Genomic DNA, 22,394 nt, shown 5'->3' with positions numbered 1-22,394 from the left:
GTCTCTCTTCGCCCGGAGGGGGTCGGTACAGTTCAATCTCTTGTGTTACAACAGGTTCTCGATCGGGCCTCCTATCACCGAACAGGGTCTTCTCTAAGCGACTGAGCCTGGGGCGGGATCCATCGAGTTCTTCATCTGAATCGGAAGAGTAGGGTTGCTTAGCCCTCTTCCTTCGGGGATGCGAATCAGAGTCAGACTCATCTTCTTCGTCATACGCCCTGCGTTCCCTTCTATCTTTATGTGCTCCGTCGGTTTCTTCGGCCCGCATCGCTTCCCTTAGGGCTCGTTCTTGCAGTTCAATTTCTTCCCTCTGCAGTTGCAGGGCTTTCAACCGAAGCGCATCGGCTTCTCTTTTCTTGGCTCGCGCTTCCGCTTCTTTGTCAATCTGATCAACTTTGGTCTTACCCTTCTCCGTGGCCTTTTCCGCCCGGATCTTTAGGAGTAAGGCCTCTTCTTCGGGGGTTAGCGTGATAACCCCGTCCTCGTCGACTAGGGAGGATGGTTGTCCCTTGTCGGTGAAACCAGGTGGCGGTGAATGCTCATGAATTTCTGTCATATTCTCAACTTGTAACTCTCGTATGTCCCACAGACGGCGCCAAATGTTACGCCCAGATCCTTTCGGTTGTGTGAACAGGCTTCAGCTGGATTGAAGATGGCTTTCGGCCGTACCTGAAAGAAGAGAATGCGAGGGTTTGTACCCCCGATTCACCTCCGGCATGAGAATCAGAATCTGGCTGTAAAAGTAGGGTAGTAATACAAGAGAAGTAGAGTGTTGAGAGTGTGTGTTTTGTCTTACTTCACGAGGGATTTTTATACCCGATCCTCACATGAATGCTAATCCGTTACAGATCATTAAGGAGTGAGGGAGAAGGGGGCGTTATGTCCCTTGTTCTGTCCAACGGTCCGCGAGTAGTGGGCCTCGGCCTGGGATTCCATGGGACCTTCGTTACGCGGGCCTGGAGGTCCTTCGACCCAGTAGCTTAGCCGCTTAATGGGATTTCGTTCAATGAGCCTTATTGGGCCTATAACCAATACTTCTGATTATCGATGTAGGTAAAGCATTAAAAAACAAGTTGCAAGTCATCAAGGAGTTGATTTGTTGCAAACGTTTTATAGCGTATCATGTAGTACTGTATACTGCTGGAATTTTGGTGTTTTCACAAGTTATAATATTTTTCGGATATCATTTGTCATTTTTAAGTTGGATACTGATTTAAAGCTAAAGCTAAAAAGTTACAACAAATCTTGGCATTCTATCTTACTAAAAATTTCTCTACCCCGTATGTTTATACCTTCTCTTTTTAATTCCCTTCCAAATTTTTACATTTCAAAAATTTTAAAATTAATTAAATTTCTATAATATAAAAAATAATGGTATCCACTCTTTATCTTCACTACACCCACTCTATATATAAAATATTAATTGTTCTTATTATTTTACTCATTTTTTAAACTAATTTATTATTTTAAGAGGGACTGAGGGAGTAGAATAGAACTATAAAAAAGTTGCAAACCTTTAACCGCCCATAAAAGTTAGGCCGCTAGTTTCAGGTTCATTAAAATAAATAATTTATAATTTAAAGTTAAAAGATGTCGTATAAGTGTTAAGTTAATTATTATTTAAAAATTATTTAAGTGTTTGAATAATTCTAGAGGCCGTTTAAAAACATTTATTTAATTTTAAATGATGAATTTCAAATAAGACGATTTGATTTATCATTTAAATTCTCACGTTTATACTAAATGTCTTGGATTTTAAATAAAATTCAAATTCAAAATTTTAAACATATTATTTGATGAAATTCTGAATTTTAAATTCAGATTCCCAAATAAGGCTTTAGTTATATTAAATAATGTTTTTACATGAATTATGGAATCCTTATCTGCTTTCAAAGGAATAAAATGGATTTCATTCCTCACCTTAACCTTTTTGCTGACTAATTGAACAAATTTGGAGTGATGAAAACATTTGTTATCCTGTACATAATTAGGTAATTATCACATCTTGGTTCTAGTTATTCAAGTTAAATACTTCAACCATGCTTTTAACGGAAACTTTTGACGTTCCCACACTTTTTTAGTTTTCTACAAGTATGCGTCCCCCTGACGGAATTGTTTTTTTCTTTTCCTTCAAAAATTACTCTAGATATGTTTGCACACCATTACTTTAGATATATTTGCATAATGGTGTGTTCACATGTACATATAAAAAGACCTCAAGTCACTTGGCTAAACCTTTTTCGGGTATGTATTTCCAATTTATACAAACAACTTCTTTGATTTGTAATAGAAAATTATTTACTCTGAAAATTGTATTTTTATGTAAATTATAATAGGTAGGAGGCAAAAATTTTGTTCCTTTTAATAAAAATTATAATGGGTAGGAAGTAAATATTTTGTTTGATTGTCAGATGGGTAGTTAATGATGACTACGAAAACTGCAAGTTACTGAGGAAATAATGGTAGTGATGAAAAAATAATCCGATCCGACAGATGATACCCGATCTGACGGATACTCGATCCAAAACCCAAAATTTTGGATTTACCGAACCCGATTTTTTGGATTTGGATTTGGACATGGATTTAATTTTTAAACCCGAAATTTTTTGGATTTGGATTTGGATATTAGGTATACCGATCCGAAACCCGATCCGAACCCGAAATCCAAAAAAAACCCGAATTATTATATATATATATATATTAATTATATATATAACATTAGAAATTATATATTACACATTATAATATTATAATATATATATATATATTAATATACATTATAAATATTATTATATAATTTTTAGAACATATATTTTTATATTTATGTTAAAAATTAACTAATTATAAAATTTAATTAAATATAATTATTCAATCATTTAAACATGTGATAAGTTTTATAAGGTTAATAAAACATCTTTTAGTAATATATCTAAAAAACCGAGTATCAATTGAGTTGATTTTTTAAATATTAGCTATACATATAATAACATAATTAATGATTTGGTGTAGTGGTTGAAGATGACACGTTAAAACTCTTTCTCTACAAGTCGTGTGTTCGATCCTAAGCACTTGCAATATCAATAATTATATAAATTTTCAGATTTCGGATTCAGATTCGGATTTCGGGTTCGGGTATGAATATCCAATTCAAAAAAATTCGGGTTTCGGGTATACCCGAATCCAATCCGAAATCCGATGGATCGGGTTAGGGTATTTTTCGGGTTCGGGTATGGATACAATTTTCGGGTTTGGATATGGATTCTGCAATATCCGATCCGATCCGACCCGATTGTCATACCTAAATAATGGTGAGTAACCGTTGATGTGAAAAGAGCGGCTCTTTCCAATTAAAATCCACCACATGTTATAAAATTTTGTACACAATTTTGTATACCGAGCAATTTCCTTTTTATATATGATGTTAATTTAAAATAATGGTGAGCAACTTTCTACATTTGACGGGAATTTAAAATTTGAGAAATATTAGGTTTTTCAAATTTTTTCTCAATTTTTTTTCCAAATGACGATGTTTCACATGATAGATAGTAATCTTTCTAAATATATAATGGGACTCAATGTGTGTGTATATATATATATATAAATATGTGCTCACAATTTCAAATTCGTCAGGTGTTAATTATGTCATTTATTAAAATATTTGAGAAATATTTCTGGCAAACCTATTAATACTCTTAAAATTTACATAAATTTTAACTTCTTTTAATTTTGTTAATCATACAGGTATGTCAAATCGCCACTTATTAGGTAATTGATCAAGTTATCGGAAATGTGAACCAAACAATCACTAAATAATTGCCAAACGGTTAAAATGTGGAGAGAATCTGCAATAAAGTTAGTTATACCATGCATGATGCACCTATCCAACGTGTTAAATTAGTACTCGTATAGATTTATAAATAACATGCGATCATTTAGATAGCCATGTTAGACATGATTACTGACACGTGGAGTGGTAGCCGAAGACGCGTTCTTGACAAGAAGAAGTAATCGCCTGGAGAAAGTTACATCTGCTCTGTAAACATAAGTCCACATTTAGGTTTTGTGTTATAATTAAAGATGATATTTTGGGTCACCAAAAGTCCACAACTAAATCTGTTTTAATCTAAATCTGTTGCAAGAGACTTTGCTACTTTACCTAATCTATTTTAGTTTTATCCGAATAAAGTAATGAAACCTTTTAGGTAATGAATGTTTGTTCTTCTCTTCTAGCTAGGAAACTTCCATAAAATTAAGAAACTAACGAAGACAATTAGGAATTGAGCTAGGGTAGGTATGCTTTTGCAAACAAAGGGACTCAGATTAATGACATTTGCAATGACCTCATCAGTCACCGTGAGTATAGAATCGATCTACATGCCACTTTTGCTTTGGGTTACATATGCACAATTGTGTAATGCATGACATCAACGATTTGTAGGATCTTGATAAATTGAATTAAGTATTATGTCTTATCTTTTCGATTTTCACCTACTTTCAAGATTTCTTAGAAAATATACTTACTTCTAAAGACATATAAGCCTAATTTGTAAAAAAAAATAAAAAATAACAAGCAAATGTGATTAAGCATTGTTAATGCTTGCTGCATTGCCCAAATATTTTTTTTCAAATTTTTCCCAAATAATATGACATGACATATGTTAATATTTACACATATAGTCCCATATTATTATTAAAAACTGTTATTATATTTATATTGACACATATCATTTGGAGAAAAGTTTGGTGAAATAATTTGAGATACATAGTATTTCTCAACATAATGAATAAAAAGTTCGTAGTTTCCCGGAATACACGATGTATCAGATATTTTAAAGCGCGTAAAAATGTAATTATTATAACTTCTTAAATTTAAACGGTTTTGAAAGGGATTACTCTCATCTTTATTTAGTGAAATTGAGACATTATACCAAAAACAGGAATTGTGAAATTATAGGGTTTGTGATTTATTTTCTTCAAGTTTTCTAGTAATTTTTAATATTTAAGCATTATTAGGATCACTTGAATATTTTAGTTGGCAGGAGTATGTATTTTTTTTTACTTAAGATTGATAATATAATCATATTCACTTAAATTCTGGTTCAAATTAATACATTAATTTTAAAGCCCAATGCTGAATGGCCCATTTCAATCAATTTACAACAATGGGCTTTCCAGCGTTTTCTTTCAAAGTATTTCCATTACTTGTTTGGATGTTGTAAGTTACAATCTTTTAAACAAGTTGCTAAATCGCTTTTATTTCCTTAAGAATAATTGATTAATTATCACGTCACTTGTTTCAAAATTTTAAATATTAACAAGGAGATTAGGAATTCAAAGATCAAATACTGATGAATAATTGCGACTAATATTATAGTAGTAGTTCTAGACCAAAAGTATTTTCTGTAAGTGATACTGTATCTTTGAATGGAGACGTGCAATTGTATCAAGCCACCGTTTCTAGCTGATGAAATATCAGTATATTTCTGATTTTTAGCCATTCAATATCTCCGGCTTTAATCTCTCAACGGAACACTACTGATACCAAGCCTATTTTGATATTAACTAGTTAACTTTACATGCATGGCAATGCAGTATAGTTAGCAGCGATCATTGATTACGGGTTTATTCAAGTACTAAATATTATTCCAACACAAAATATATCCAACGCCACATCAGATATCCTGATTAGGTTGGAGAATAGTATCTGCGAGTACATAATTTGATCATCATGAAAAATTGAGAGCATCCAAGAACTCATCGTCTTTTTCCAGAGCGCTCATGGAATTTGAACATAAGCATAATTCCACATCAATGCTTCCTCCGCCTTGGCGCCCCGGATACAATGTTCCTTTACCATCAAATTTGTTATCATGTCCACTCAGAACCGCCACAGCTTTTCCCAATCCAAATTCATTTCCATACATATTAAACCGCGGTGAGCTCCCAAATATAATCATGTCAGGATTTACTGAACGCCTCGTTCTGTAGAAAGATGGATTTTGCAGCCATTTCGCAAGAGTCTCTCGTGCAGCATTGTCGTCAAGTTTAGCTATTGCTTCAGTTAATTGTGCAGCAGCCCAGCCTAAATCATTCTCCAATAGCTCGCCAGCTGTAGTGACTTTTCCCGCTGCCTGAGAGCAGTTCCCGTAATAATTTGGTGGCAAGGGTGGCTTTAGTTTGGATCGAATATTCACAGTTGTGAAACACTTGATAATATGATCTTTTGGTAACATACGGATGCGTGTCACACATCTCCAAATCAACGCTGACAAGGCTTGTAAACTCGATATTGTGATGCCCCTGTCCTTGCAAAGAGCATTTGCCTTTGCTTTATTTCTTGCTAAAGCTGCAACAGAAAAATGAAAGATTCTTTTCGTAAGCTCAGGAGCTTCATATCTGCTGATAAATTGATCATGATGAGTAAACGGTAGGCTACATAAAGGGCCACATCCATCAGGAAACCAACGTTCTTGGTTAGGCGACCGCGAGATAATGTTTAAAGTTTCTTCTTGATCACTACCTAATATTTTATCATCCTGAAACACTTCCGATAAAGTGTTGACAAATTGCCAAAAAGAGGAGCCATCAACCACAGAATGGTTTTGTGAACACCCGATGAATACGCCATCAGTTAGCTCAGTGACCTGAAGCGTTAGCAAGGACAGGGAGTGACCATCATGGTTGACAGCCTTGTAATGATCAAAAAAATGTTCAACAATACAAGGCACATAAGTTGGAGATAAAATATCAGATACTCTTAAATTAACTTTGGCATGGACAAATTTAGCTCCAGGACTGTTAATGCAATCAATATATACCACATAGGATTGTGGATCTCGGGTGATCTTTGTAGCAAGGCGACCAGAAAGTGGATAGAAATGAGAAAGTGTAACAGACAGGGAATGTTTAAGCCTGTCAAGAAAAGCTTGAATGGATAGTAATGGGGATTTGTTAAAAAGAAGGCCCTTCTGGATGTAATCTAAGGAAAGACAGCCAAGATCTATTGGTGTTAAATGAATGGTTTGTTTCCAATCTTGTGGAAAATGAGATGGTTTGATAAAGCACTCGGATATGTGTTCAACAGTTTGAGATTCCATGTTGGTTAATTGGTTCCTTTTTTTTTTGTTGCAAGAATGACTGAATTATATAGGATTATTTCCCCAGGATCATCTTCGAACAAAACAATAAGTGTAGTTAGTTAGTAGGTGACATTTTAAACCTTGATATAACAGATGCCCGCCAAGTTGGTTAATTCCCACCCACATTCAATAATAGCCTGACCTGCTCATGTTTCCTGGGGAGCCCTCTTCATAGTCTAAGAAGAATGAGGCTTTGTACTATCTTGAATTTAATATTAACAAATTTGTATATACAGTTAAACCTCGATTAAGTAATATCCGATAAAGTAATAATCTCGCTTAAGTAATAATTTTCATCGGTCCCAACTTGGGCCAATGTTGTAAAGTAATATTCTCGCTAAAAGCATAAGATAATAAAAAATTCGAAAGTCATTAAGGGCCCAAGTAATATGTAAAGTAATAATTCCATAATTATATATATATATATATACTGTATAATGTATATGATTACAAAATTTAATTCTTATTAAAATATGAATCTATTGTAGCTTGTTTCTTCTTTCCACCAAAGCCAAAATTAATCTCGTCCTTGACTTTATGTAAAGCAAAAATAACTCCTGGTATGTTTTGCTCGTGTTGTAACAAGTAATTGTTCAAAGTGGTGAGTACTTGAAATGCTTCCTTTAATGACACGCTTGGGATGTCATTGCTATCGTCGGGTTCAGGATCAGTCCCTTCATCAGTGCTCATTACCGACTCAATGATTTCTTCATCCGTAGGTGATTCCATAACAGCATCATTCTCGTTTGGATAGTTTAAGAGATGCTCGACATCCATCACATTCCTATATCATAAATTAGAGATAACTTCATTTAATCCTTCGACACCTTCATTTATTTCTCCAAGTTCTTGTTCATCATTTTCTTCTGAACGAATCTTGCAATGCCGAAAACAATTTGCAATTGTGGTTGTTTTCACATCAATATTCCAAGCCATGTTAGCAAAACTAATAGCATTCAAGATATTAACTTTTTGGATATAAGTAATCATAATAAAAGTAATTTTAGATCAAATACATTGCATGTGATTAATTCTAGTTTTTATACGTACATTATATATTATACTGTACCACGTAAACATAAAAATTCGGTAAAGTAATAAAATATTACTTTATCGATAAAGTAATAAAATATTATTATATCGATAAAGTAATAAATTCGGTAAAGTAATATTTTTTCCCGGTCCCAAGGGTATTACTTTAAAGAGGTTTAACTGTATTTTTAAAATGTCTGAAAACCGCGCTTTACGGCCGCGTTATATTAATTTTAAAAAAAATAAATGTATGTTAATCTTATATTAGATCATCAATATTATTATTTCAATAGACTGCGTTTGTTAAACATGATTCTTTTCATTGTTCCGCTTTCTCGCTAAAATCGAAACATCAATTTGAACCTATATCATGAATACTTTTATAATATTTTATCATTAAAAATGTTAAACCTTGTGATATTCATTACTAAACAATAAGTTGCAGAAATAGATAGAAGATTCATTGATATTGAAAATAGAGAGAATATTTGTGAAATGTATATTACAATCTGTTAGAATGAGAAATGAATACTACAACTTGTTCTTATAACAAACTCCTAACTAACTAACGCTGACGTGGCATTCCCTTTGCTGCTTGTGTGTGTGTGTTGTATCCACTGCTAAGCTCATTGCTGAGCTAGGCTGAGAATCAGAGTATATTTCAACATCCCCCCTCAAGGTGGGAGAGGGAGACACTCCCAACTTGGACAGCAAAGAGTTGAACAAAATAGAAGGAGAAACCTTTGTAAACACATCAGCTATTTGAGATCTTGTAGGTAAATAAGTGAGTTGTAAAAGACCTTCCAAAACCTTGTCACGAGTGAAGTGACAATCAAGCTCTATATGATTGGTTCTCTCATGGAACACCGGATTCTGAGCAATGTGTAAAGCCGACTGATTGTCACAGTGCAAGGCCACATGTTTAAGATCATTGACACCTAGTTCAAACAAGAGACGAACAACCCAAGTCACCTCTGCAGCAGTTGAGGCCATAGCACGATACTTAGCTTCTGCAGAGGATCGAGACACCGTATTCTGCTTCTTAGACTTCCAAGTTACAGGAGAATTACCAAACAAAAGGATGTAATCTGTGATAGACCGCCTAGTATCAATACATGACGCCCAATCAGCATCTGAAAATGCCTGGAGAGTGAGTCAATCAGAAGCTTGTAACAGAATACCTTGAGTCACTGTACCAGCCAAATAACGAAGAGTGTGTTTCAATGCAATCAAATGAGGAAAACGTGGAGAGTGCATCAACTGACTAAGAACTTGCACAGTGTAAGACAAATCAGGACGAGTATTGGTAAGGTAATTAAGTTTACCAACCAAAGATCGATACAAATCAAGCTGATCAATCAAATCTCCATCAGTAAGGGAGAGTTTAAGATGAATGGGTAGGGGAGTAACAGTATGAGAAGAATTGTCAAAACCAGACTCAAGTAACAACTCATTGGTAAACTTCTGTTGAGATATGACAATACCTGAAGCAGTTCTAGTAACCTCAATTCCCATAAAAAAATGTAAATCACCAAGGTCTTTAATACCAAACTTACTATCTAAATGCTTCTTGAGAGAGTGAATAGCCTGCAAATCATCACCAGTAAGGATCACATCATCAACATAAACAGCTGCTATACACATAACAGATCATTGTCTCTTAATGAATAAGCTATAATCAGTTTTTCGATTGCACAAAACCTTGACAAATGAGCTCTTCAACCAGTTTGGCATGCCACTCCCTGGAGGCCTGCTTAAGATCATAGATGGACTTTCTAAGTAAACAAACCAGGTTATGAGGGTTAGGTACCCTATCAGGAACCTGCATATAAACCTCTTCTTTGAGAGTTCCATGCAAAAACGCATTATTTACATCAAGTTGATGTAATTCCCAGTTTCTACTAGCAACCAAAGCCAACATAATTCTAACAGTACTCATTTTGACTACTGGAGAAAAAGCCTCCTGGTAGTCAATGCCATGCTTTTTTTTTGTAGCCTTTGGCTACTAAACGTGCTTTACAACGTTCTAAAGAGCCATCTGATTTCAACTTAACCTTAAAAACCCATTTGGAGCCAATTGGTTTCTTGTTAGCAGGTAAGGGAACAAGATCCCATGTGTTGTTGGTATGCAAGGCTTCCAATTCTTTTTGCATTGCTGCAATCCAAACTGGATCATTAGCAGCTTCTTTATAACTCAAAGGTTCCTTGATAGTACAAGTTGGTTGAATAGATGGAGTTTTGACAAGATTACACCAATGTGTAGAACATACAGCAATATTGCATTTATAAGATGAGAGATAAGAAGGAGTTTTGTGAACTCTAGTGGACTTTCTGATAACAGGTAATTCAGTAGTTACATTCAAAGACTCATCAGTGCTCAAATCTTGAAGTACTGAAAAGCTATTGGAAGTTGTGACAGTAGTTGGAGTAGCAGAAGGAACACTATCAGGAACACCACTCCCTACAGATTGAGGATTTGGGCTAGAGGTAGAAGGAAAATTTATAGTATCATCTGAATAAGAGAATGAAGTAACAGAAGGCAAGTAAATAGTAGTAGGATAATCAGTAGGAAGAGATTGTGAATGGAAAGGGAAACGAGTCTCATGAAAAACTAAATCCCTTGAAACAAACATAGTGTCTCTGGAAAAATCTAACACTTTATACCCTTTCTGTGAAACAGCATATCCCAAGAAGACACAAGCTATAGCTCTAGGCTCAAATTTAGTTATATGTTCAGAATTGGTAAATACAAAACACAAACTACCAAACACTCTAAAATGAGATAAGTCTGGAACATTACCAGTCAATATGAAGTAAGGTGTATCATTATGAATGCTTTGCAAAGGAATTCGATTGAGAATGTATGCTGCACAAAGTATGCTTTCACTCTAATATTTTTCAGGAATCTTTGACTGAATGAACAAAGCCCTGCCTGTTTCAAGTAGATGCCTGTGTTTACGCTCCACAACACCATTTTGTTGTGGAGTGTAACTACATGTGGTTTGATGAAATATACCTTGTTGCAGAAATAACTCTTTCATTAAACCCTGACATAGTTCAGGAACATTGTCAGATCTGACTTTAACAATTTTAGCACTGTATTGAGTTGCAACATGAGCAATGAAATCCTTGAAAACTTTAACACAATATGTTCTATTTTTCAGCATATGCACCCAAGTAAACCTACTATAGTCATCAACTATAGTAAGAAATTGATTACAACCAGAATATGACTTGACCTTATAAGGCCCCCATACATCAATATGAATAAGTTCAAAAGGAACAAGTGCACTTGATTTCACTGTGAGAAAAAGAATTCCTAGCCTGTCTTGCTAAAGGACAAATCTGACAGATAAAGTTGGAAGTAGAACCTTTAACATTGATAAACCAGAAATATATTTCATTCTTGTAAAGGGCACATGACCTAATCTTAAATGCCAAAGACTAATATCATCCTTGAAGCTGAGAAAACTTGATTTAGAAAGCACTTCTGCATCATGAACTCCTGAAGTGCTGTACAGACCTCCTTGAAACTTACCAAGAAGAATTGGACTCTCTTTCAGCAAATGGTCCTGTAAGAAACAGTCATTACCATTAAAAACCACTGTACTATTCAAATTTTTACAAATCCTTTGTACAGAGAGCAAAATTGAATTGAAATTGAGGTATGTGTAACACATTATGAAGAACAAGACCAGGATGAACTGTGACGGATCCTGTATGAACAATAGGTATTTGCCTTCCATCAGAAATGATATACTCTTTAGCCCCTTCAACAGATTTATAGTTGTGAAAAAGACTCAAATCAGAACAGATATGGTCAGTAGCACCACTATCTATCAACCAACCACCTCTGTCAAATTTTTCAGCTGTCAAACAAAACTTACCAGCTAGCAATGCATGATCATTTTGATTATGAGAGCCAGAAACAGATTGTTTAGAAAGTAACTCCATCAGTTGTTGATATTGAGCTACATATATGGTAGGAGAATCAAATTTAATCTCTTGAGGCTCAATCTGTGAAGTGCCACTGACAGCTGCTGCAGCTAGCTTTTTATCTTTAGAATTCTTAAAGTTTGGAGGATATCCATGGAGCTTGAAGTATCTGTCAACAGTATGACCAGACATTTTACAATTAGTACATAAATATGATCCCCCTTTGGAATTAGAATTCCCTTTATATCCAGGTTATTTCTGAAAATTTCCTTGTTTCTGAAAACCTTTCCTGCTATCCACCATGAAAGCCAGTGTCTCATTTTGAGAAGTACTCTGTGAAAACTCCTGGTGTCTTTCTTCCTGAGAGAAAACTCTAAAAGCATTTGATAGAGTTGGTAGTGGCTGTTGCATTAAAATATTGCCTCTCATAGTGGCAAATCTATCATTCATCTTCATCATAAACTACAGTAGTCTGTGATCCTGCTGCATCTGCAATACCTTTTGAGTGACATTACATGTGCACTTGTGATATGTACAACATGGCAATGGACTAATATCACTCATAGCATCCCAGAGAGCTTTAATCTCAGTGAAAAAATCTGACACATTCTTAGATCCTTGAGACAACTCAGACAATTATTGCTCTAATGTGAATATTTGTGTCATTGAAGCATAACCAAACCTGTCCTCAAGGTCTAGCCAAATCTCTCTTGCAGGTTTAAAAAATAGAACACTACGAGAAATTGAATCATCTATATTGCAAAGTAACCATGAACACACCAGGTCATTACACCTTTCCCAAGCTTTATAATCCACAGAAGTAATTTCAGGTTTAGCAACTGATCCATCTACAAAACCTAGTTTATTCTTAGCTGACAAACTAAGCATCATAGATCTTTTCCAATTACTGTATCCAGATCCATTAAACTTGACTGAAACTAGTTGAGTCGTATTGGCATCAGATGGATGTATGTAAAACACACTGGAAACATCATGATTTGGTTGAACTAAAGGTCTAGTCCAAGGATTTGTGTGTGGTGAAGCAGACATTGTGACTGTTTAGGTAATTTGATCGTGATTCAAGAACACAAAACCTTCAACAACTAACAATCACTGCTAGGTTAACATAAATTAAGTACTGTAACAACAAAATGATATAGAATCTAGTAACAACAACTCGAGAAAGATCGAGAAGAGATCAAAGAGGATTGAAGTGAGATTAAGAAGGAGATCGCAGAAAAAATCAATTTTCGCGAAAGAGATCAAAACAACACGCAGAAATCAGTACGGAAGCTCAAAATCATCATAAAAACACAGTAATCTCCACAAGAATATGTATACTTCATCATGAATGATTCACAGAAGCATCAAAATTCAAGAAAACAGATCAAAATGCACAAGAAATGATAGAAAACACCTGATAAGAAGATAATAATGGAAGATCACGTAGTAATTATCGCTCTAATACCATGTTAAACCTTGTGATCTTCATTACTAAACACTAAGTTGCAGAAATGAAAGACAAGATGATAGATAGAACATTCATTGATATTGAAGATAGAGAGAACATTGTGAAATGTATATTACAATCTGTTAAAATGAGAAATGAATACTACAACTTGTTCTTATAACAAACTCCTAACTAACTAACGCTGACGTGACATTCCCTTTGCCGCTTGTGTGTGTGTGTTGTATCCACTACTGAGCTCATTGCTGAGCTAGGCTGAGAATCAGAGTATATTCCAACAAAAAAAATTAAAATCTTATTTAACTATGCGGGTATTGTCATGTTATTCAACATCAGGGTAAAAATCTGTAACTGTTGAAAAATCATGTTTTTTTACATTTAGGTTATGCAAGCTGCCACAAAATTTAATATACTCCCTCCGTCCCAAAATATAAGTCCTTTAACTTTTTACGCGTGCTTTAATGCATATAAAAGTCATAGCCCCGTATGCTTTTTATTTTAAAATATATTTTTTAAATTAAAATTTAATATATATAGCTTTATTCAGAAAAAAGGAAAATTTGAAAAATAATTTATGGAGCTATCATTTTTACTAACCTTAAAATACACGTAAAAAGTCAAAGAGACTTGTATTTTACGACGGAGGTAGTATTACAATTACGCAGCTTAATATATGAGTTACCATTAGTCAAGTTGGAACTGATCTAGCAAGTTCTAGAATCATAGACAAGTCAAGTAATATTTTTACAAAACAAACAAATTATAGACAAGGTACATGATGACCGGCCCCGGGATATATAAAATCCTAAAGAAAAAACAAATTATGCTCAGCAAAAAATTGAAAAAATTACAAGAAAAAAATATCGATAATGTTAATTTCTGTTCAACTAAATAAGAAAAATATCTTATTCTTTTGATAGTCATTTAGAATAAAAATCAAAAAATACGTGTTCTCATTCGTTAATATAAATAGATTGGCCTTCAGTGTTCAATTTGTCATTGTAGTGGTGATCAAGGTGGTACACGATTCAAATCGAATCAATTTTGGGTAAAATTTAAACCAAACCGCGAAGAGTAATTTTAAAAAATTTACATCCGCAAATGCAGTTTACGGTTAACCGTATCATTTACGGTTGCGATTTTGTAATTATTGCGGTTCAAATACTTAATATAAAACTATTAATAATTTATAAAATAAAATGATGAAATTCGTTCATAGACTTCGTCCGGTGCACAGAGTGTTTATTGAATGACATCACTAAGAGCAACAATGAAGGGCTCTTTGTAGATAAATTCATGTATAACCATTAACCAGGTATAACATGTAAATTCATGTACCTAAGAGCCCTGTTATGACTAGTTGGACTTCAAGAAAATTATGACTAGTTGGGCTTCGAGTAATGGGCTAACTTTAAGCCTTGAAGTTATGTTAACAAAGTTCTGTTAATCTTAAAATAGTAAACAATGGCTTTTCTTTAAAAAAATAAATGTGTTTATTTTTTAATTTATATGATAAGACGTATATTTTTAAAAATATATTTTATTATTAATATATGTCATGATTTACTATTGCAATTGCGATTTTAAAAAAATTTAAATTCGGAATTAATCCGTGTTGCATGATTAAAAATTTAAATACGGTTCAATTGCGAGCGATGCGAACGATTTATATGGTTGAGCGGTTTGCCTCTACATACCTAGCAGTGACCGTGGTTAATCAACTAGTGAAGTTATGGCACAATCTTTTCAAATCGGATGTCTTGTAATTTACATTGACCTTCTTGTAGGTGAATATCAAACGGAGTTAGCTTTCACAAACAACTTATGGTTAACTCTTTGAAAAGTCATCTCGAATATGGCACGATGAATGGAAATAAATCAAATACATGAGATTGATTATTAAAGTGAATCAATTTAGTGAGATTAATGGAGTGGAAATAAAGACGAATCCAGGTAAAACAAGAAAAGTTAGGTGTCTGGGGACTAGGTCCTTCATCCTACGTGCATATATGATAGTCTCGTTTACGGTGATGCATGTGTTGTGAGTACAGAGTTGCCCTCCAGGGAACCAACGCCCACCACTTGGCGAATTCAAATCACGATCCCTGTAGAGGCATCATAATGCATAAGTGGTCAATTTTTATTTTAATTTCTATGTTATATATAATATATATAAGAGAGATTGAGAGAGAATTAGATAATAATGAAAGAGATCATCTTGTTATTCTGTATTATAAACAAAGTACAAGCAAGCCTTATATAGGCTAGTAGAATGGATGTTACAAGGAAAATGGAGATCCAAAGATTGCTAGTAATTAATATAATCATATGAAAGGCTAAGAGTCATCTATTAATACATAACACTCCCCCTTAGATGACTCATAAGAACACCATGCCTCGTTAAAACCTTACTAGGAAAGACCCTGTGGGAAAAACCCTAGTGAAGGAAAAAGAGTACATGTGTTAAGCACGTGTAATAATGAGCGTATTATATCTCCCCCTCATTTTGACATGACTATGAATATCAACATAGATCTCGAAGTCTGCACATCCCGATTATGTGTACTAATTTCTCGAATGGAGTGGTAGGAAATGCCTTTGTAAAGAAATCTGCTGGATTCTTTTAATCATCATTCCTTGCACGTGATGCTGCCTCGTTAAAAATTGCCTGCAACAATTAAATTCATAGCAAAAGAAAATCTCCACTTAATTTATTCAATTTTTGATTCCCTATCACTTTCCGCCTGTAAAATTAGTTAGAACTTTATAGAATAGGTTAGTGGAGATTGAATAAAATTATCATTTTGAAACTTCAAGATTAACACGCTCTTAATTTATAATTATGTCAAAACATGTATAATAAAACATGTTTTAGTTTACTTAGATACAGTACTTCAGGACCGAGAATTTCTTCTCCCTTTTCTCTTGGGCGGAATGAATCCTTATTCTTTTCTAATGATCGTACAATCATGGGTGTACACACAGGATATGCCTTATCCATAATAAACCGTTTAAGAATCTTTTCAATATATAAATACTGGTGGACAAAGATTCCTTAGATAAATGTTCAATTTGAAAAACAAGGCAGAGTTTTGTTTTACCGAAATCCTTCATTTCAAACTCTCTTTTCAAATATCCAATCGTCTCTTGGAGTTCATCTGGAGTTCCAATGATGTTTAAATCATCAACATATACTGCAATGATAGTAAACTCCAATTTTGTCCTTTTAATAAAAACACATGGACATATTACATTATTAGTATATCCATCTTTCAAAAGATATTCACTGAGATGATTATACCCCATATGACCCGATTGTTTCAATCCGTATAATGATCTTTGTAATTTAATTAAGTAAATCTCTCGGGGTCTTGAACTATATGCTTCAGGCATTTTTAATCCATCAGGGATCTTCATGTAAATGTCACTGTCGAGTGACCCATACAAGTAGGCAGTCACAACATCCATTAAATTCATTCGGAGCCCTTCTATAATTGATAAACTTATCAAAAATTTGAATGTTGTTGCATCCATTACCGGGGAATAAGTTTCTTCGTAATCGATTCCCGGTCTTTGTGAGAAGCCTTGAGCAATAAGGCGTGCCTTGAGCAACAAGACGTGCCTTGTATCTCATAATTTCACTTTTCTCATTTCTTTTACGCACAAATACCCATCTATATCTAACGGGTTTTACACCTGCAGGTGTTTGGAAAATAGGTCCAAAAACTTGGTATTTTTCAAGTGATTTCAATTCTGCTTCAATAGCTTCTTTCTACTTTGGCCAATCATTTCTTCTTTTACATTCATAGATCGATCTAGGCTCATCATCCTCGATTTCCTCAAAAATGTCAAGTGCAGCTGCATATACAAATATATCATCCATGACAATTTCTTTTCTATTCCACCTCTTTCCTGAAATGATATAATTTATCAAGATCTTTTCATTATCAACAATTTCAGGTGTTTGATCATCCTTGGAAGACGTCTCTTCAGTGATCAAATTTATGATGTCTTTTGATATTCCAACTTTCTTATCAAGTTTTCTTGTTTTTCTTGGAGTTTTATCCTTGGATCCAATAGGTCTACCATACTTCTGGCGTGCTTTAAACTCAGTTGCTAGCATAATTTTATTATCTTCTTCAGGAAGTATAATTTTAGGTTGTTGGTGTGAGCCAATGGTTAGAAGAAGGGAAGGAACATTAACAGCTGGTGAATGTGACTTTGTCACATTCTTGACATCAGTAAATGCATCAGGCACTCTATTTGCGACTTCTTGTAGGTGGATAATCTTTTGAACTTCAAGTTCACATTGATTTTTTCGAGGATCATAATGAGACAGGGATACTACATTCCACAAAATTTCTTGCTTTTCTTTTTCAAATTTTATCTTATCTCCCCCTAATGCAGGAAAAACTGTCTCATCAATTGACAATCGACAAATCTTGCCGTGAATGAATCTCCAGTCTTGGGCTCCAAATATTTTATAATCGAGGGAGAATCAAATCAAATATATACCCCTAATCTTCTTTGGGGTCCCATTTTTGTTCATTGGGGAGGGGATATTGGAACATAAACTGCACACCCAAAAATTTTCAAGTGAGAGATATTTGGTTCTTGACCATTTACCAGTTGCATTGGGGAATATTTATGATAAGAAATCGGTCTTAACCGGACTAAAGAAGCTGCATATAATATTGCATGTTCCTAACCAGTAGTTTGTAAATTTGTTCTCATAAGTAATAGTCTCGCAATTAGTTGTAGCCTTTTAATGAAAGACTCAGCAAGAACATTTTGAGTGTGTGTGTGGGTAACAGAATGCTCCACTTCAATCCCAATAGGCATACAATAACCTTTAAAAGATTGGGATGTAAATTCTCCTGCTTTGTCCAATCTTATTTTATTTATATTATAATTAGGAAATTGTGCTCGTAATCAAATTATTTGAGTAAGGAGTCGTGCAAAAGCCACATTACGTGTGGACAATAAACTAACATGTGACCATCTTGTTGATGCATCGATGAGTACCACAAAGTACTGAAATGACCCACTAGATGGGGTAATTGGTCCACATATATCTCCTTAAATTCGCTCCAAAATTTTGGGTATTCAATGGAAACTTTCACAGGAGATGGTTTTGTTATCATTTTTTCCTTGAATACAAGCAACACATGAAAAATCTTTGGACAATGGAATAATTTTGTTTTTGAGTGGATGTCCATTTGAATTTTCAATAATTCATCGCATCATTGTTGAATCCGGATGGCCTAAACGATCATGCCATATAGTAAAATTTGTTGGGTCAACATATCTTGTATTAATAGTCATGTGTGATTCAACTGGATTTATGAAAATATAATATAATCCATAATTACATGATGGGAGTTTTTCTATCACATATTTCCTCCCTGAGACTATAGTCGTGATACATAAATATTCATTATCACGTTCATTTGTCGTCTCAATATGATAGCTATTGTGGCGTATATCTTTAAAGCTCAAAAGATTTTTTTTCGATCGGGTGGAAAACATTGCATTTTTAATCAATAAACATGTACCATTGGGTAGCACTATACTTGCTCTTCCAGAGCCTTCAATTATATTTGATGCACCCGATATTTTATTTACATTAGCTTTGGCTAATGTTAAATGCGAAAAATAGGCTTTATTTTTCAAAATTGTATGTGTTGTTGCACTATTCGCCAAACAAAAAGATTCCTCAATTTTTTATAACACATGATGAGAGGCTGCTGACCATATTTTTTTACGAAAAAATAAAATTTGAAGTAGAGGTAGAACATCTCAAGTACTCCATTACCGAAAAGAAAATTATATAAGCAACTGATAAGGATGATTATCATAGTTCAAAAGTCAATGTAAGGCCTTATTTAGATATTCTCATCACCACCAAATTTAGGCATATTCACATCAACATCTTCAAAGAAATCACCAACTTCCATGTGAGTAAAGGCCGAAGGATCAACTAGATCATCACTTCCAAGATGTGCTTCAAGATGGGAAATCCCCAAAGGATCATTCTGTTCGGTGAAATTAGTTTCAACATTCTTTAAAGATGCTTGATATAGGTCAGCAAAGTGCTTGAAGGTAAGACATGTACTTCTCCAGTGACCTTTCATTCCACATCGACTACAAGTACTTTCACCCCTTTTAGCCATCGTACTTCCCTCAGATTTTTCCTCATTTATTGTCCGTTTTTGGTAGTAAGGTTTTCTTTTAAAGTTGGGGGGATTTTTTTGATTACGGCCTCTACCATGCATAAAATCACGTCCACGGGCACGTCCACGCCCATGTCCACGTTCATGCCCACGTCCACGTTCAACTATTTTATTATCTCTATATTCATTATTAGTCACCGCATTCACTTCAGGGAATGGTGTTGAGCCAGTTGGACGTGCTTGATGATTTTCAGCAAAAGTTCATTGTTTTGTACAGTAAGAAGCAAAACAGAAATCAGCTCAGAATATTTTGTGAATCCATGTTCACGATATTATTGCTACAAGAGCATATTATTTGCATGGAAAGTGAAATATATTTTTTCCAACATATCTTTATCGGTGATATTCTCGCCACATAATTTCAATTGAGATGTAATCTTAAACATGGCAGAGTTATACTCACTCACACTTTTATAATCTTGCAATCGCAAGTGTAGTCAATCATAGTGAGCTTTAGGAAGTATCACTGTTATTTGGTGATCATATCTTTCTTTGAGATCCTTCCAAAGTGTTGATGGATCTTTAATAGTCAAATATTCAGTTTTCAATCCTTCATCAAGGTGGTGGCGAAGAAATATCATGGTTTTTTCCTTATCTTGTTCAGAGGTTTTATTTCCCTCTTTTATAGTGTCACTGAGGCCTATAGCACTAAGATTGATTTCAGCATCAAGAATCCATGTCAAATAATTTTTTCCGGTGACATGAAGTGCGTTGAATTCAAGCTTTGTAAGATTCGACATTTTGATTACTAAAAAGAGAGGGTACTACACATTAATATCAAGATAATTATATATCTTAATATAATCACCAAAATTTCATATTTCACATGTATAATAAACATAATATAAAATTAAAAAAAATTCACGGCCATGAATTTATATTCATGCCCATGAATTTCTGTTGTATCTCAAGTTGGTTCCCTTTCATGTGCATGCTTCGTTAACACTTTTATAATAAGCACATTCGATCAATATTTAAAATATGCAAGGAAAACACATATACATTAATGTTTAAAAGTGCATGATAATATAACATGATGATGGTGTATTGAATTCAATTTAATGGTACATTGAATGTAATCTACTGTATATGTAGCGTCTTAGCACGTTGCACCCATTTTCACATTTATAATTTACCTCAATATTAAAGCAAGGAAGGTGAGAACTATTAAAGCAACACAAAGATGAAACATATTGATCCAATATCTCAAATCTAATATCGTACAAAATGACTAATTATGATAAAGTCAAATCTGATCAGTTTCAAAGAATACCAATTTACTCTATGAAGATGATTTTATCTGAAAATGTATAAAACACGAAAAATGTATAAAATTCCAGGATCTTTCCAGAATGGTATGGATCATAATATTTGAACAAGTATTTAACTTACTATGAATTTTAGAAGTTACTGCATATCACCTTGAATCATACAATCAGATTACACAACATGCAGACTGTTTATAAGCAGATTTTGGAAAAACACAAAGAAGCTCAATAAATACCTCACGGAAAATTGAAATAATAAAATTTTCGTAGAATTCTTTTTCTTCTTGGATTTCCAATACCTATTTACACTTTGATGATCTCCTTTAAACACTTAAGTAAAACTGATCTCCTTATTTTATAAGCAAATCGTGTTGATAACGTGTTATATATAATATATATAAGAGAGATTGAGAAAGAACTAGATAATAATGAAAGAGATAATCTTGTTATTCTGTATCATAAACAAAGTACACGCAAGCCTTATATAGACTAGTAGAATGGATGTTATAAGGAAAATGGAGAGCCAAAAGTTGCCAGTAATTAAGATAACCATATGAAAGGCTAAGAGTCATCTATTAATACATAACATTCTATACTTTTTTTGGGTTTTTTTACTAAATTATTTTTTGAGTTTTTTGCTATGTTAGTGTTAAAAATTAGTAATTTAATCATTTAATTTTTAATTTATGAACATATCACTGCAGATAAAATTAGATATGAATTATATTATGAAAGATTTACTATTGTAAATATTACAGGTACACTTAACATTTTTAGTGGGGGGCACCTTATAAAATATACATATTTATATCTTAAAATTAAAATAAAATTTTATTAATTTTTATTTTATGGGTCACATGTTCTCGTTAACCCCTAGATGAATCTTCCTTGTGGTCTATGCACGTTGAAAATGTGCGTTCAATCTCACATTACCGATTCATTTTGAGCCCTAGGTTATTGTTAAGTGCACGTGGCATGAGAAATTTGGAACGTGTACACTTGTTTGAGAGTTTTTGAAGGTTTTTAATTACTCAAAAGTCAAAATCTGAATAGATCGGCTAGAGGTTGTTTACTTGGATTCTATTTTTAATTTTCCTGTTTTCTATATTTTAAAAGTTTTCTGAATTTTTTATTTTTAAGAAAAAATTTGAAAATCAAAAAAATTCCACTTTTCTGTTTTCTATTTTCAAAATTTTTCTAAATTTTCATTTCTAATCAAATAATTAAAAACAGAGAAAATGTGTTCCAAAAGTTAAATAATGCGTGATTAGTTCTCGGCTCTTCATTTCATCAAATTAACGAAGAGAATATTTTGTTT

At 33.7% G+C, this 22,394-nt stretch overlaps 2 protein-coding genes across 2 annotated transcripts; both read right to left on the bottom strand.

The window, feature by feature from the left end:
- Positions 1 to 5,491: 5,491 nt before the first annotated feature.
- On the bottom strand, positions 5,492 to 7,127 carry LOC141713386 (putative acetyltransferase At3g50280). Its single transcript, XM_074516778.1, has one exon. The coding sequence runs from the start codon at positions 7,095 to 7,097 to the stop codon at positions 5,727 to 5,729; it is 1,371 nt and encodes a 456-aa protein (XP_074372879.1). The 5' UTR covers positions 7,098 to 7,127; the 3' UTR covers positions 5,492 to 5,726.
- A 468-nt stretch (positions 7,128 to 7,595) lies between these two features.
- LOC141715050 (uncharacterized) lies at positions 7,596 to 7,916 on the bottom strand. The gene has a single exon (XM_074518538.1). The coding sequence runs from the start codon at positions 7,914 to 7,916 to the stop codon at positions 7,596 to 7,598; it is 321 nt and encodes a 106-aa protein (XP_074374639.1).
- Between the last annotated feature and the right edge of the window lie 14,478 nt (positions 7,917 to 22,394).

Source organism: Apium graveolens, chromosome 3 (genome assembly GCF_009905375.1).
Source record: "Apium graveolens cultivar Ventura chromosome 3, ASM990537v1, whole genome shotgun sequence".
Classification (NCBI taxonomy): domain Eukaryota; kingdom Viridiplantae; phylum Streptophyta; class Magnoliopsida; order Apiales; family Apiaceae; genus Apium; species Apium graveolens.
Note: the sequence above shows the minus strand (reverse complement) of the source record. Positions and strands in the feature narration are given on the sequence as shown.